Source organism: Mastigoproctus giganteus, chromosome 1, assembly GCF_048544385.1.
Source record: "Mastigoproctus giganteus isolate SK-2022 chromosome 1, ASM4854438v1, whole genome shotgun sequence".
Classification (NCBI taxonomy): Eukaryota; Metazoa; Arthropoda; class Arachnida; order Uropygi; family Thelyphonidae; genus Mastigoproctus; species Mastigoproctus giganteus.
In genome coordinates, this window is record NC_143575.1 from 191,062,337 (window position 1) to 191,079,743 (window position 17,407).

General features: G+C 36.3%; 1 protein-coding gene across 1 annotated transcript in view; it reads right to left on the minus strand.

Moving 5' to 3' along the window:
- Nucleotides 1-5,011: 5,011 nt before the first annotated feature.
- Non3 (Ribosome production factor 2-like protein Non3) overlaps nt 5,012-17,407 on the minus strand; it is a 155,071-nt gene continuing 142,675 nt past the window's right edge. The window contains exon 9 of the mRNA XM_090390187.1: nt 5,012-5,224. Within this exon, the coding sequence (XP_090246313.1) occupies nt 5,012-5,224 (213 nt within the window). The remainder of the gene's footprint in view (nt 5,225-17,407) is intronic.

Consider the following 17,407-nt stretch of genomic DNA (forward strand, 5'->3'; position numbering starts at 1 on the left):
TTGGTCGTTTTTATTCGTATGGTTTTCGATGATTCTGCCACTAGAGAAGAACTGCTGGGTATGGTTTCATTAAAAGAAAACTAGAGATCTTGATATCCTTAACTCATTCAAACATTTTATTTAAAAAATAAAATTATCACTATTTCAGCTCGTATCAATAACAATAGATGGAGCTAAAGCAATGACTGAGCAACTTTACGGATTCATCGCATTGTGCCAAAAGGATGATGAATTCCCAGATTTGAGTTACCACTGTATCATCCACCAACAAGTGTTAGCCAGCAAAAGATTAAAGTGTTATGCACATAGCTTTCAAAATCGTGAATTCCATCAGAGGACAATCTCTTCAAAGGAGACTTTTCAAAATGCAATTCTAAAAATTAATCAGATCTGATATTACAGTATAATATCAGATATCAGACTTACGACTCAGCCAACTCACAGATGTGAGGTGGCTGAGTCGTAAGTTTCTACTGAGATTTCAAAATTTGCTGAATGAAAAAAAATTTTTTTTTTTTTTTTTTTTTGTAGTAGTTGTTGGCGCATTGGCTTCTGTGGCCATAATGCACCTCCCAAGGTTTTGGCAGTACTTTGATCCAAGCCCGAGGCGGGATTCGAATCCGCGACCTTTGGGTTGCTAGGTAGGCACTTTACACACCCGGCTAGCCCAGTCGGCGCTGAATGAAATTAAAAAATTTGTTGACCAAAGGGGAGATGATTATCAGCAGCTACAAGATATGGAGTGGTTATGTGATCTGGCTTTTTTGACAGATTTTACCAATAAATTAAGTGATCTGAATTTGGAATTACAAGGAAAAAATAAAAATGTGGGTGACCTGATTAGTAGTATTTCTGCATATAAATATCAATTTTCGGCAATGGCTAAGGATCTCAAAGGAAAAAAATTCAATCGTTTTGCAAATATGCGGGATCATTTGCAGAAATATTATTTATTATTATTATTATTATTAGTCGTATAGTGCAAGGAAGCCTGAGGCTTATGCTGCACCAGCCAAAATAAATTTACCCCAAGAGAGAAAGAGAAGTAGAAGGAAATCACCAAGAAAGAGAAGAATGATGATATTCAGCTCAAACCACTGGGTGTGCCAAGCCCATACTCACCAGATGTGATATCCTGTTTTTGAATTTAATAGTGAGAAATGTTTCTGAAATTGAGAAAGTTGTGGATGATTTTGAAACCAGATTCGGTGATTTTAAAACAATTGAAGAAATTGTTCAATATATTTCTTATCCATTTAATGTCGACTTAGATACGAAACAAATTACAGAAAAAAATCTGAGATTTTTCACATGGAGAAAAATATTACTTGAAAAATGATATTATTACATTTCGAAACGATATCTTCCTAAAAGCCAGACCATCAGAAAAAGACTTTTAGAAATACGTTTGCCGAGAGCAGTACCCAAATGTAAAAAAAAATGCTGTCAACTTTTGAAATTCCTGTTTTGGTTCCACATATTTATGTGAATCAGTCTTCTCATATTTGAAACAAACAAAGACGAAGAATCGCTGTGCTCTTACGGACCTACATACAGAAGATTTTTTACTGTTGGCCTTATCAGAGTATATCCTTGATTTTGAAAGCTTGGTAGATGACATGAAGACACAAGCTTCACATAAATTAAAAATTTAAATATGTTAATTTAAAATAAGAATTCTGAATTGTATTTGATTTTAAAATTTATAAACAATAATTTTCAATGTGTTGATTAACTTTTTTAACCATGTGCAATGAAATTCTTGAGATGGTAGATAGCAGCACATTTTGAAGAAAAAAAGTGGATCGCATCACAAATTAAGTTGGCCAATCCTGATATATAGAAACATCTTGATAGGAATTAAATCCTAAAGGGATCACAGCATGGGTTGTGAAGGGAAAGTTTTGCCTGACAAATCAGTTTTATGTCAAAGCATTTAGATGCTGGAAACAACTTCTATAGTTGTATACCTAGATTTTAGTAAAGCTTTTGATTTGGTCCCCTCATGAGCTGGTATGTTAAAACTGGAATTTTCTGGGATTATCTGAAAGGTCCATAAGTAGATCAGGGGTTATTGTATGAAAGGAGAGGGTGATAATTGATGAGTATTCTTCAGAGCAGACTAAAGCAGGGTTCCTCTGAGTTTAGTGTTATGCTCTCTTGTTTCTGATTTTTCTAAATAATACCGATGAGGGTATATAGTGAAAGCTGTACAAACATCTCATCTCATCCCATCATAAAAGTTTGATGATTTAAAGGTAGTATTAAATAATCAGAACCAAACTATTCTGCTTCAGAATGCTTAGATCAGTTACACATATGGTCTGAAAGATGGTAAGTGAATTCTCCAACTAAACCAAAAATATAAAGTGGATGTTATTCTTGGGTTTTAGGCAAATCAGCAACTTAAGCTATATTGCACTGTACATATATTATGTCTGTAAATTGCATTTGTTCTGTGGTTGATTTGCCTGTTTGCTGGATGAAAAACTTGCATTTCTGGGAGAAAACCTTGCTACCCTTGTCCGAGGCCAACTAACTCAGCAACATTGTAAAAAAGGCCCATAAAAATTCCCCATGTTGACAGGATTAAAAATTAAGGTCTTTTCCACCTGTTGCGAGGAGGACAGCGATTCTACTAATTGTGCTGCCCACAAGGGTAGCACAGTTATGCAGAAATTTTGTTCAGGATGAGAAATATTTAAGGTTAATGATACCAGTATATATAAAAAGATTTCCTTTCAGCGTAAGAAGGCATCAGTTCTTGGACCACTGTTGTTCCTAATTTTCATAAACAACATTTACAAAGGGATATAGGATGTGATATCAAAATTTGCAGACAGTATAAAGATTGAGAAAGCTGTTAATGATCAGTGACCCTCAGGATGACTTGAATAGGGTTCAAGAAAGGTCAAAAAAAGTGGCAGCTATGTTTTAATACAGCAAAATGCAAGGTCTTACATTTGGGAAATAGCACCTCAAAATAACTTATACACTTGTCATAGGTAGGGTCAATCAAAAACAATAGAGGAAGAAAGGGGTTTGGAGTTACAATACAGGCAGATATGAAGTTTTCTAACCAGTGTAAGGGCAGCCAGGAAAGCTCATGGTGTTCTATTGGTGATTTTTTGAACAATATCCTGTAGAGACAGGGAGGTCACAAGGCAATTGTAATACCACATTTGAAATGTGTCCAAGTATGGAGACATCTGCAAAAGACACTGAGCTCCTTGAAAGGATCCGAAGGCAGGCAACTCGAATGGTGAGATCAGTAAAAGGGCGACTGTACAAGGAAAGATTATATGGGCTACAAAGATTGGCAACCAGGCACCTTACAGGAGACCTGATTGAGGTTTATAAAACTCTGAAAAGGGTCAGTAAAATGAACAAAGGCAGACTTTTCACTGTTATAAAGAATTCCAGAACCAGTGGCCATAAATTCAAATTACAGAGGAAGAGGTTTAGTTTAGACTGTAGGAAGTTTTCTTTTACTAGAGAGGTGTTGATTACTGGAACAAGTTGCCTTGGCAGGTAGTTAATTTACAGTTTGAAGAAATTTAAAAGTCAAACAGATGGTTACCTACATGAAGAGGGAAGTGCATAATTTATATTTTATCTGCTTTCTCCCCCCCACCCACAGTGCAGCAAAAGCCTGTGGCTTCCTTGCATTATATGGCTAATACTAAGGTGTACTTTTCTAGTGATCTGTAGGATCTCTGCTAAGGGAACAGGATGTTATTATTCCTTTTTATAAAATGATGGTGAAACCATATTTGGAATATTGTATTCAGCTATGAAGGTTTCACCTAAAAAGGATACAGAACCTCTAAAGAGTATCCAAAGAAAGGAAACTAGATTGGTTGGGAGTGCCTTAGAAGACATGGACTGCATTTTGGGAAGCAACAGGAGATTTGATTCCATGAAGTTTTCTTTCAGGCATTATTGACCAAAAGCTAAGGTTCAGTCTGACAAATTCAAAGCAGAATTGGATAGTTACTTTTTTTTTTAACAATGGGTAAATTGCAATCAACTGAGAGGTGGCCTTTTTTTGCTTCCCCCCCCCCCTTTTTGGCTGATGCAGAATAGCTTTTCTTGCTTGCATCATTTGGCCTGATTAATAATATAATGCTAAATACAATGGGCCCCCCAATTGTAATAATTTCAGGAATCAGCTAAACAAGTAACAATAACCGTAGAAATTAGAATGTTGCTGTTCAGTGTTGTTTATTGATGCAGAACAGAAATGTGTACATAAAGATGGAAGTGGACAGAAAAAAAAACATTTAAATGAAGCAGTATAAAATAATTTAATTTGACTCTCCACTATTTTTTTGAGAAAATCGTCAATAAAAATGAAACTTCATAATGTTCCTGGAAATCCATACAAACCATTAAAAGCAAATAAAGAAAACATTAAAATCAAGAATTAGAAAAGGGTTACTGCTTTACTGTAAAACAGTGACACTGGCAGGAAGGAGTACAGATATGATACTTTCTTTTATAGTTTAATGACACTGACAATGAAGCAAACTGTACAAAACAGCAGTAACTAGACGTGTTGGAGTCTGAAAACGAATCAGGATGTTACATAATCACTTACCCTGCACTTGCGTAAACTGCGACAAGGAAAAAAGTATAATGTACACCAAAGTGCTAATTACAATAAATGTTTTTTTCCCCCATGTATTAGTAAATCTCTGATTGAGACTTCATAAAAGTGATAACATTACCCATGATCACAACAAGCAGCGTACACTGTACTAACTTTAAGGTAAGTAAATTTGTAAGTTATCTTTCTTTCTTTGTGAAGAGTTGAAGACAATGTATGTAGATGGAACTCGCTAACAACTATGAAATGCTTCTTAATTCATATAATAATGAAATAAATCAAATACTTCAAATTGGTTAATAAAATGAGGAATTCAATGGGTACACATTTTACATATATTTTTTTTTTTTTTTTTTTTGTTTTTACAAATACCTCCATCATTATCCTTTCAGTAGAATAAATTTATTTTAACTTTTGCCTCTTGGTTTTTGTATTCCTTTCACATAGATCGGAGGAAAAAACACGTTTTTGTCCTTTCTTTTTCTTTTCTTCAATATTTTTCTTTAATCCCTTTAATTTTCGAGTTTGCAATTTTCGGTAGTCCTGCCGTTGCATATGGATACGTCCCATTGTGCTACCAAGAGGATTTCTCTTGATGTTTTTCTTTACCTTAGGCTGCAAATAAAATTTATTTCAGTATGAAAAAAAAAAAGTGCAACAAGAACACACTATCCAATTGCAGTAGAGTAATTAATAAAAAAGTGTTATAGATATCTGTATGGTCATTTTTTTTGTTTATTATTAGTTATTTTTGCAGGATGATTATAAAGCTGCTAGGTTTTAAGGCCTTTCATCTTTCTTCAAATAATTGTTGAAAAGAGCTGAAATTTTGAAACATCATTTTTGTTAAGCGTTTACTTGAAATATCCCACATTAGATTTGCACAGTTTGAGTTTGTGCCGCCAAGTTTAGGGCAACTTTTATTAATATTCGCAAAAATTAAAGCAGTTAATTTATCTGTGATAAAACTGAAGAGGGGTACAAAGTGACAAGTTAATGAAACAGTGGTACATGTATGGGTGCAATACTAAAATGGTGTATGCCGGTGCAATCTGATAAATTTGAAGTCATGGGGCTGTCATGCAATTGACTAGTAAAAGATGATCTTATGTAAAGTTGGCAATTTATACATGGGGTTCCCACAGCACTGCCTAAACTGAAAACGACTAACTAAAGAAGTAAAACAAACATTCCAGATGACCTTTCATCACTTTTTCATAAGCAATCAGCTATATGCAATGCACTGTAGACATCAACGATGGTTTAGTGAGATAGTGTTTTAAAATTTGTATGGATAAAGTTTTTTGACAGCTCTTTTTCTGTCAGTTCACCTGGAGGCAAACTTTAACTATGCAGTTATGCAAACTGGTGTCAGATATCATGAGTACACACCCGAAAAGGCAATCTCTAGTTTTATGAACACCATGCATCAATCAGAAGTGGTTCATAAATCAAGAATTTTTTTGGGATGTGAGCCAAGAGAATTTTGCTTGCATCATTTTACAATTAAGGTATGAGGCTTGTGTGTGTTGAACTTTATTTTGTGCACCAAACAATACAATAGAATTTTAAGTTATGTAATGGTAGAAAAGGAATACAATCAGTGCTTAAAGTGACCCAGAATTACATTCCAGTTTAAAAGTTTACTTTTTAAATTTAAACTCAAAGGGTTTGTTAAAAGAGATTGTTAAACTTACAAAAATGATTTCTAAAAGTGCTGTGGTGGTCAATACCAGATTTCCATGTGCTGGATAAACTTTTGATAATAATAATAATAATAAAAAAAAACATACATTTAATGTTATTTCAGTTGCTAAATATTATTCTATTTGGTAATTGCATTCTGGTTAGTATTTTCCAATTCAAGCAGTGGATAAAACTGCTGATAAAGTTTCATTCCAAAAATCAATTGTGTTCTAGTCCTCAAAGGTACAGGTGTGGAAGTTTATACTGTACTTTACAATAATTATATAAATGTCAGGAAAAAACTTCTATATATTAGATTAATGAAAAAAAAAATAATAATAATAATAAAATAAAGAAAATGGCAAAAGCATTTTCTTTATTTTATTGTAATAGCAACACTAATTTTACAAACACAAACAAACTGTACTCTATACATATACAGAGTATATGTTAAATACATTACTGTCAAAAGTATTTCATTTTCATTCACTTTTTTTCCTAATCAAAGCTTAGTATTGTGGAAGTTGAATAGCAGTTATGAAAATTACTGTATAGATATACAGTAGAGTGTTGAAAATCCGAACATTAATAATTCAAAACATCGATAATCCGAATGAGCTAGCATTTATTATTATTTTTTTTACTTATGCTGGTGCTATAAAATAATTGCAGTAAGCACCAGTTATTGTGATCACATTTGCAAATTGAATTTTGATCTATTAAATGGCAATTGTAATAAGCGAAAATTGGAGGAATATTATCCACATGCTATAAGTGCAGAGTAAAGTCGGAGTAATATTAGAATTAGGTTCAGACTAGCAGGAGCAGTACAGGGATATTATTTCATGATTTGGTTAATTTGTTATGGTGATTCTGGATAATGGAAAGTAAATCTTATAGTAGGAAGTCGCAACGTGGAGGGGGATGGGAGGAGGATTCCAGTTCTTTTCCCTCTAACTTCTTCCTCTTCTTCAAGGTTACCTAGATTACCTGCTGATTCAGCACAAAAATTGTTGGAGGCTAAGTATTTGAAGACAAAAGTTGCAAAAGCTAGGAAAAATACAGTTTCACCACCCACCAAGTAAGTGAAGATGATGGTGTGATTAATATGTCAAAGTGTGGGTAATCTGGAGATTGGTGACACAGGGGAGAAAACTGTGTCAGTGAGTGTAGGAACCCCTGTGGCTAGTGAAGGCTCGGGGCCGAGTATGGATCCTGTAGCCTAGGTTGAGAGTATCACTGAGGGGATTGAGGAGTTACAAATGGTTGATGATCCTAAAATGGGTGAGCTGACGGACTTTCCTTTGGGGAGTTTTGATAGCTTCTTTGGGGATTGTGGTTGGAAGAGTGTAGCTACAAATGTCAAAGAGAGTGAGATAATTGTTTTAAATATTATTGAGTAGCAGGTTGGATATGGTGATGTAACCACCATTTATGAACTGATGGTTAAATTAAAGAAAATCGTGGTAGATTATACTACCCATGATTATAATAAAGTGACTGAATCATAACAGTGTGTGTGGCGAATTTTACATCGCCAATTACTGTACCCCAACCATATACAGCATGTACAGGGGCTCAGCAATACAGACTACCCTCAAGGCCACATCAAACTTCATACTAGACAAGTGATTGGATATGGAGGCTGTGACAACTGCATTATTAATAAATAATGAGAAGTTGAAGGTAAAGAATGAGGAGTTACAAATGAGAGTTGCTTTTCTTGATGACTTGTTGAGAGGACATTCAGGAATGGGTAAAGTAAAAAAGTTTTTCTGACTAGCATAGTTGGTAACTATGCTAGTCAGAAAAAAAGAAGTGGTGATGGTATAACTAATCAGATAGTAGAAGGGGTACTGGAGTTAGAAGTAAAAGCAGAAGATATAAGGAGAAATCTGATACAACTAATAAGTTGAGAGCTGAAAAAGAGTCTAGCTATGTTGCTAGTCATGAAGTTAAATATGTAGTGGTTGCTGCTTTGAATAAGAAATGTAAGGATATTAGAGTAAGGAATTTAGTATGATTTTAGTAAGGAATTTAGAAACAAGGGGGTTTATTTTGGAGATAGAAAGTAGTGAGGATTTAAATAAAGTAATAGGATCTGGGGAATTATCAAGTAAGGGGGTAGATAGTCCCTGATAGGTTGAAGCCAATTGACTCTGACCTGTCCATTTTGATATATGATGTTAGTAAGGAACTTACCAAGAAAGAAATATTGCATGATTTATATGCTAAGAATTTTAATGATTATGGTTTTTCTGAGGAGGTGGCTGATGGTGTGATATTTGGGTTTAACACAGAGGTTAAGTCCAAAATGACAAACTGGATTGTGGGGTTAAGCCCGAAGTTGTACAAGCGTTTATTTGACAAGGACAAGATATATTTGGGATTTACATCTCATAAATTTTGTGCTTTTGTGGTTGTGAATAAGTGTTTTTTGGTGCCTGGGATACTGCCATTCAGCTGTTCATTGTACCCATAAAGCTGCAATGTGTGGGCATTGTGCCCAGGGTGGTCACATCTTTGTTGATTTCACTAGTAAAGATCAAGACCCTATATGAGTGAATTGTAGGCAGAAAAGGAGGCAATGTGACCACTCGGTTAGAGACAGCAGCTGTCCAGAATATAGTAGTAGTAGTGGCATGTGATGCAAGAAAGCAAGTGTATGAGATTATGCAGCATCAGCCAAAAAAATTTGCCTTTAGCCAGTCCAAATGCCTGTCCAGTTCCTCCTTAAATTTATTCAACCTATCAACTTCCACAACAACAACAACAGATGGAAGTTTGTTCCAACAATTAATCACCTGCTGGCTAAAGGCCAATTCCTGCACATCTATTCTACATCTGTCTTTTCTTAATTTGAATTTATGCCCACTTAGGTTCATAATCTGAACAAGTGGAAGGATCCCATCAGAATTCACTGTGCTCAACCCATTCAAGGCCTTATACACCTCAATCAGATCACCGGCAGGTGCCTTGTCTCCAGCCACTGCAATTTGCAGAACTTAAGCCTCTCTTGGTAAGAGGATCCCTTCATTCCCCTCACCAATCTTGTTGCCCTTCTCTGTACACGTCAAGCAAATCTACATCCTTCCTAAAATGAGGCCTCCAGACCTGTAAGCAGTACTCAAGGCGTGGCCTGACCATTGCCTTATACAGGGTTACAATCACCTCCTTTTCCCTGCTAGCAAAATTCCTATATATCATTGACAAAACCCCATGACCTGCCCTGGCAGCCTGTCTGCATTGCTCAGAAAACTTCATATCTGACTGCACAATTACTCCCAGGTCTTTTTCATTTTCTACCACCTTAAGTGTAGTACCACACAGTTGGTACGTTTCTCTGGGGTTACTTCTACCCATATGCAATACTTTGCATTTGTCAAGGTTAAACTTCAGTTGCCACTTCTTAGCCCATCTGCCCAAATTATCTAGAGCTTTGGATCTAGCCAGTAGTAGGATATATCATGAATAATACAGCTAATGTAAATACGTCTGGAGGAAATAGTAGTACTGAAATACAAGGTTGTAGTAGGGCATGGCAGTTCTTTAGATAGAAACGTTGAAAATAGTATAAATCAGAAATATGTTATGATTATTCAGGTGTAAAAGCTGTAAATGAAGAGGTCAGGTAAGCTGGTGTACATGATAACTATGATACAGTGTGTATTCAACAGCCATATGTGGCTACCTTTGGTGAAAATTATAAAGTAACAGAAATTCCAGCGACAGCTCAGATTATACAGGGGTTAGGTACCAAACATAAGGCAGTTATTGTGGTATTGAATAGGGATTTAAATGTTACAGTTATAATTAGTTTATGTAATCAGTGGGGTGTACGTATTTCTGTGTCAACCCCACAGATTTCTTTTTATGTAATGTCATTATATTGTCTTTCCTCTTTGGAGATGGAGTTATCAATCCAATATATGTAAAATGTAATTAGCTTTGTACAAGGTAAGAGTGTGGTTTTTACTATGGATGCAAATGCGAAATCAGATCTATGGTATAGTGGTACTACTGATAGAAGAGTGTTTATTATTAGAAGAATTTATGAACAGTTATGGTTTGCGGGTGTTGAATGAGGTGGGGAAACCAAGTACATTTGATAATGTACACGGTTCCTCTAATATAGATGTGCCGATTACATCAGTTAACTTAAGCAGAAAAATTGTTGATTGGGATGTTAAAATGTATCTGACAAACAGTGATCACAGTCATTGAATTTAAGTTATTGTACACTTGTGATGGAAATTCTTCCTTGACCTTTGATTGTAAAAGGTATAATTATAAAAAAAATTGATTGGGAGAAGTTTAGAGAGTCATTGTCTGTTAGCTTTGATCCATGGGGGAATTAAATAGTATGTGAGCATCAGATTTGGTATTTTATGTGCAAAGTTGTTTAGCTAATGTTCTTAGTTTTTCTGCCAGGAAGAAAAGGGAGAGGGTCAAAGCTGTTCCATGATGGTCAGTTGATTTAACCTTAATCAGAAGGGAGGTTTTTAATCTAAGGAAAGTATACTAAAGATCTAGAGCTAAAGGTGGGGGAGAAAAATAGAGAAATAGGGATCTTTATAAGCTGAAAAGGAGCATTACCATCAGCCAGATTTTAAAATGCAAGGTTAAAGCATGGCAAGATCTGGTGCACGATGTGGGGAATAGCGATCTTTGGGGACTCATTTTCAGGCTTACTAGGAATAAGCCTGAAAATGTATACTGTGGTGGTGAATGAAGCAGAATCCTTTGATTGGGTAACAACGGTAAAGGCAATTGTACAGAAGCTCTTTAGGAGGGATTGCCCAGAGGATTTTTTTTTTTTTTTTTTTTTTTTTATGTAAACCCCAAACACGAGGTGTTAGAACCTATAGTACTTGGTACCGTGCTTGGGTTGGAGGTTGAGAAGATGAAAGAAGATATTTGTTGACATTGAACTTCTGTAGACTGTAATTTTCAGGAAATACGTATGAAGGAAGGTTGTTCCAGAAAACGGCAGCTGAACGAATAAACAAGGAAGATGAAAAGTTGGTTCTGTGAGTTTGAAGTTGGACAGAAAATGGATGCTAGCTGGTGGCGGCACGTGTTCGGACTGTTTTGAAAGAGAGAGGGAGGGAATTACAGAAGCCAATTCAGAAGAACAGTGCCCATGGAACTATCTGTAGAAGAGGCATGCAGCAGATTTTTTGATTTTGATTTGGTAGTTGTTGGTGCATCGGCTTCTGTGGCCATATTGCACCTCCCAAGGGTTTTGCAGTACTTTGATCCAAGCCCGAGGCGGGAATCGAACCCGCGACCTTTGGGTTGCCAGGCAGGTACTTTACCCACTCGGCTAGCCCGGTCGGCTGCATGCAGCAGAAACCGTACGTCTATGAGACAGTGAGTGGAGAGACTCTGTTAGAGATGAGTCATTAATTAACCTAACTGCCCTCTTCTGAATGGAATCAAGAAGCCTGAGAGAGGTTATGGGGGCATCACCCCAGATGTGGGAACAATATTCCATGGCAGGGCGGATTTGCGATTTATACAGAGTGAGCAGCTGTTTGGAACAAAAGTAACACCGAGAGTGAAAGAGAAAACCAAGTTTTTTAGATGCAGAAGAAGCAATATTTGTAATGTGCTTGTGCCAAGAGAGATTAGAAGTCAGGGGAATCCCCAAAAGAGATATATCATTTTGCCTAGAAATCGGAGTATTACTAAAGATAAGCATAGGAGCAGAAGAATCCTTTTATGCGAGATATAAGACAAGACTGAGATTTAGAAGGGTTGAAATCAACTAAGTTGTCTTTGCCCCACTGGAGAATTACCCGAAGATCGGCATTTAAGGAATTGGTAGCAGATTTCTGAGAAGATAAAGCTGATTGAGCAGGACAAGGTTTCTCAAAATGGAAAGTGGAATGCAACGTGCTATCATCGGCAAAACTATGGATAGGATTTCCAGTCAATGGAAGAAGGTCACTAATATACAAGAGGAAAAGACTTGAACCTTGGGGAACACCGGCATTAGTGGAGAAGTTAGAAGACAGAGAGCCATCTACCATCATCCTCAGTGAGCGATCAGAGAGAAAACTGGATAACCAATTACAAAAAACAGTTGGCAAACCATAAGATGGAAACTTGTTTAGAAGACCTTTATGCCAAACACGATCGAAAGCCTTTGAGATGTCAAGAGCAACTACTTGTGTTTCACCGAACCTTTCCATTGAATTAGTCCATAAATGGGTAACATAAGCCAGAATATCACAAGTGGATCGACACTGACGGAATCCATACTGGCAATTGTTGATCAGACGGAAGGTTTCTAGGTAGTTTAAGAGTTGGCGGTTAATTGATTTCTCCATTACTTTAGAAAGAGTAGAAGTAATTGCAATGGGACGATAATTGGATGGGAGGGATTTGTCACCCTTTTTAGGAATTGGCTGGATATGAGCAAATTTCCAAGCAGAAGGAAAAACACCTTTGGAATAAGAAAGTGAAAAAAGGCGGCAAAGATTAGGAGTAAGTTCAGGAGCACAGGTTTTGAGAACAAGTAGAGAAATACCAACGGGACCTGGAGCTTTCTTAGCATCAAGATTCGTCAAAATCCTTCTGACATCCTTTTGACGGAAGACACAGGAGGCGTAGAATGGAGCATGTTTGGAATGGTGGGAAGTGTTTTACCAAGATCATTAATACATAAGTTGGAAGAAAAATGGGATGCTAGCAGGTCAGCTTTATCCTTTGCTGAAGTGACAACAGAACCATCTAGTTTGGACAGAGGTGGGAGCAGAGATGGGCAAAAGTTGTGGCCAATAGCTTTGGCAAGAGACCAGAATGCTCGGCTACCATTAAGGCAAGAAGCAAGTTTTCTACTCTTAGCCTGTTCAAACTCTAGTTTGGACTGATTAATAACTGTTTTACAATTGTTCCGAGCTTTGGTGTAGGCAGAAAATGAAACTGAAGAAGAAGAAACAAGCCAATTACGATATGCAACATTCTTCTCTTGAACAGCCTTAGCACATTTATTGGAAAACCAAGGTTTAGATAAAGGACGAGATTTTAAAGTGGAGTGTGGGATAAAGGATTCCATTCCTGCAAGAATAATTTCACTGACACGATCTGAGCAAACGTTGACATCAGTAGTTTTGAAACAATAATCCGACCAAGGAAAGGAAGAAAAGAAGTCTCGCAGGTCATCCCATTTTGCATTCTTGTAATGCCAAACAACACGAGGTTGGGAATAGCCATGAGATAAAGGTTCCATTTGAGAAGAGACAATCATCAAGTTGTGATCTGAAGTGCCTAAAGGACCTCTCACTTCAACCGTGTACTTAGAAGGGTTGTTTGTGAGAAAAAGATCAAGCGTATTGGCTGTATGATTAGGATTGTCCAGTATTCTTGTAGGTAAATGAACAATCTGTGCAAGGTCATTAGTAATTGCAATAGCCTCAGCATCTCGACCAGCTGGTTCGGTGTGACTAGAAAATGGAAGCCAGCTGGAGTTGTGAACATTAAAATCACCAAGGAAAATTACCTCACTGTTAGGAAAGTTGGACTGGAGAAAGTCAAGTTGCAAAGAGAGAAAGTCAGAGCTCCAAGTGATTAGTGGAGTTGGGAGAACGGTAGAGGCAACAGATGAATTTGACACAATGAGGTAGAGAGATTTTAAGCCAGAGAAGATCAAAGAGAGGAGATTCCAAATTGCCAAGTCTCTGACAGGGAATATCAGAACGGACATATGCATAAGTACCACCTTTGAGGTGAAAGGAATCATATAGCGAATAATTTGGGCAATTTTGGGATCTTTATAAGCTGAAAAGGAAGCATTACCATCAGCAGATTTTAAAATGTAAGGTTAAAGCCTGGCAAGATCTGGTGCACGATGTGGGGAATAGCGATCCTTGGGGACCCATTTTCAGGCTTACTAGGAATAAGCCTGAAAATGTATACTGTTGTGGTGAATGTAGCAGAATCCTCTGATTGGGTAACAACAGTAAAGGCAATTGTACAGAAACTCTTTAGGAGGGATTGCCCAGAGGATGATAATGAATGGCAAAAAGATGTTAGAAGGCTGAATGAAGAGTATGTTGAAGGGGGCGCCTCCATATCCAGGTGAGAAGGAGCAGCAGTGCATAGCACACGCTTCTTGATTAAACCAGGGTTCGAGCCCATCAACACTAAATACGGAGGATGCGGAAAGGTCAGGGAATGACCACCGCATATCCCGGAGCAATATGGCCTTAGCTGCTAATGCTCCTAAAAAACAAATATATGTTGAAAGGGGGGGGGGGGGGAATCATGTTGTTTAATATTGATGAACTTGTGCAAGTCTGCTCGAAATTAAAGTTTAATAAGAGTCCAGGAATGGATTTGATCGAAAACAATTGTATTGTGAAAGCTGTAGAGAATTTTCCTGTCATATATTTAAATACAGCAGACTCTTGATTTACTGGGATCAGATTAACATGCACACTTCAAGACTCCAAATAAAAAAATAAAAAAATAAACCAGAAATCATGAAATTCAAGTAATAACTAGAATAGGTATATACAGATATTTTGCAACGTAAATAAGCAATAAGAAGTTGAGGTATAAGTCATCATTGGGAGATTAATGTGCCTATTATCTTGCAGTCCCCGCTGTCTTCACACCTGCTGCTCAAAAAAAACAAAAGAGACCAAATGTTTAGTTTGTTTCAGTGCATTGCGTCGATTTTTGTGTTCCATCGCACCGCAAAAAGACAAATTTTGTTTCGTTATTTATGTCAGGGATGTCAAACTTTTTCTTTTATAGTAAATATATATATATATTTTTTTTGTTTATAAATTGTGAAAATGATGGGTAAATGCAAAACAGTTGCACTTTCTGCTAAACAGACTTTAAATTATTCAAAAGTTTGAAAACAGTGCATCCATTAAATCTCTAATGAACCCTTATGATGTTGGTGACCAAACCATACACGACATTGTAAAAAAAATGAAGGGAAGCTATTAGATTTAAAATCAACATCGCAAAAAAATAAAGGGAAGCATCGTATTGGACACACAAGTAGTGCGTGGTAAGTTTTTTTTATCTATCGCCAATTTTTTACGTAGGTTGCTGAACGTTTTTCGATACAGTAAGTCCCCGACTTACACAACTATGGAATTACGTAAATTTGTTTTCACTCAATTCTTTTATTTTTTATTTTTAGGATTGTAAAATTAAAACAAAAAAAAATAAGCAATTAATAACGACGATCACAGCATGCACAAATTGCACAAGTGAGATCAGAGTAACAAGCAAAAAAAAAGAAAAAAAGAGAACATTCTTACGATTATTTATGGTTTTTTTTTTTATATGACTGAAGATTTCAGTGAAGGGGACACACACACACTTCACCATAATAATGTAAAAACCCACAGAATTCCAGCTATTGGTATTATCACTAATGCAATAAGATCGAGTTTAGTACCCGTTTATTATAGATTGCGCTAACAGAAACGCCCAATAAAACGGAAAGTGCAAATTGTTTTTATTGTTTTTTGTTGACCTCCAGAAATGTGCTTTAGTAAAATGTGAGCTTGTGCAGGGTGATAATAGTGAGTTTTCGCCTTAACCCTGTGAAGTTCTTTACAGAAAATTTCATTTTGACCGTTATCATGGTGCTGACTAAGAGAATAAGTGACAGCGGTACTACTAAATCTACCAACAAAAGGAAAGCGATCAATTTGGATCAGAAAATTAAACTAATAAGAATGTATGAAAATGGTCAAACATTAACAAGTATCGCGCTGAATTCAGATTTGTCAATAATAATATACAGTAGTAGCAATATATAACTATTCATTCCCGAGTTACGTAAAAATCGACGAAGTAAGAACTCCTGGAACGTATCTCTTACGTATGTCGGGGACTTCCGTATTTTTGGATTAACCGGGATTTGTTTTTTTATCATCTATCCTGGAAAATCTAGAATCTACTCTATGTTTAACAAATGTCTTTTGGAAGGTGTGTTTCCGGGTCTTTGGAAGATAGCTTTATTGAAATTATTGCTAAAGCCTGGAAAAAATAAGGAATGATCCAAAAGCCTTTCGCCCAATCTCATTATTAGTGAATTTGGGGAAGGTATTTTGAGTGCCTGTTACTAATTGTTTCTACACCAATATGGTTTTAAAAAGAAGTTTTCAACTGAGGATGCAATACACGATCTGTTAGATTATAATAGGGAGATAAAAAATGGGTTAGCTGCGTTTATTGACTTTTAGGGTGCTTTCGATACTGTTTGGTATGAGAGCGTCCTTGTGGCTTTAAGGAGACTGCCATGTTTTATTAGATTACATAGGACAATTCAAAATTATCTAAGCAGAAGACAGGTAGTTGTCAGATCACAACATTTAAGATATGAAGATAGCTTGAGTAGGGGCTGTCCCCAGAGATCGGTATTAGGCCCAATATTTTGGAATTTGGTAATTAATTCTTGGTTGTCAATGGATCACCACAAAGTAGCTTTTGCAGATGATGTGGTCTTGGCAGTGCAGGGTAATTCCAGAAATGAGTTGGAACTAAAAATTAAGGATATAATTGATAGTCTGGTGTTTTGGTCTACGAATAATAAATTGGTAGTTTCCTCAAGCAAGACTATAATGATGTTGCTCAAAGGGAAACTTGATTATAGACAAGCCCCTTGGCTGCTTATAGATGGGAAGCAGGTACCACTGGTATCTCAAAATAGATATTTAGGAGTTCTGTTAGATGATAAATTATTTTTTTTCCCACACTTGGATTATTTAAGAAGTTAAGAATTATAACAACTATTTTAAGGTTGACACCATATATACATTAACATATAATGATGATGACCTTGAAGCAGTTGAAAGATTGTGCGGCCCGAAAGCAAGTTTCAAAATTAAACCAAAAAAACAGAGGACTATTTCAAGTAAACTTCTCAAAAATAGTTATTTATTTTGTGTTGTAATATTTTTGTGTAATCTAACAGTAATACTCCTGCAATGACTTGCAGAGCATTTGTCAACACTCTCCTGCAAGCTCTTACCATTAACAACAATGTTGATCTTTCAATTTACATCAACTTACTTCTAAATTTGACATTGGATATTCTCCCATACAATATCAAAGCCGCATATGTTACAATTGGAA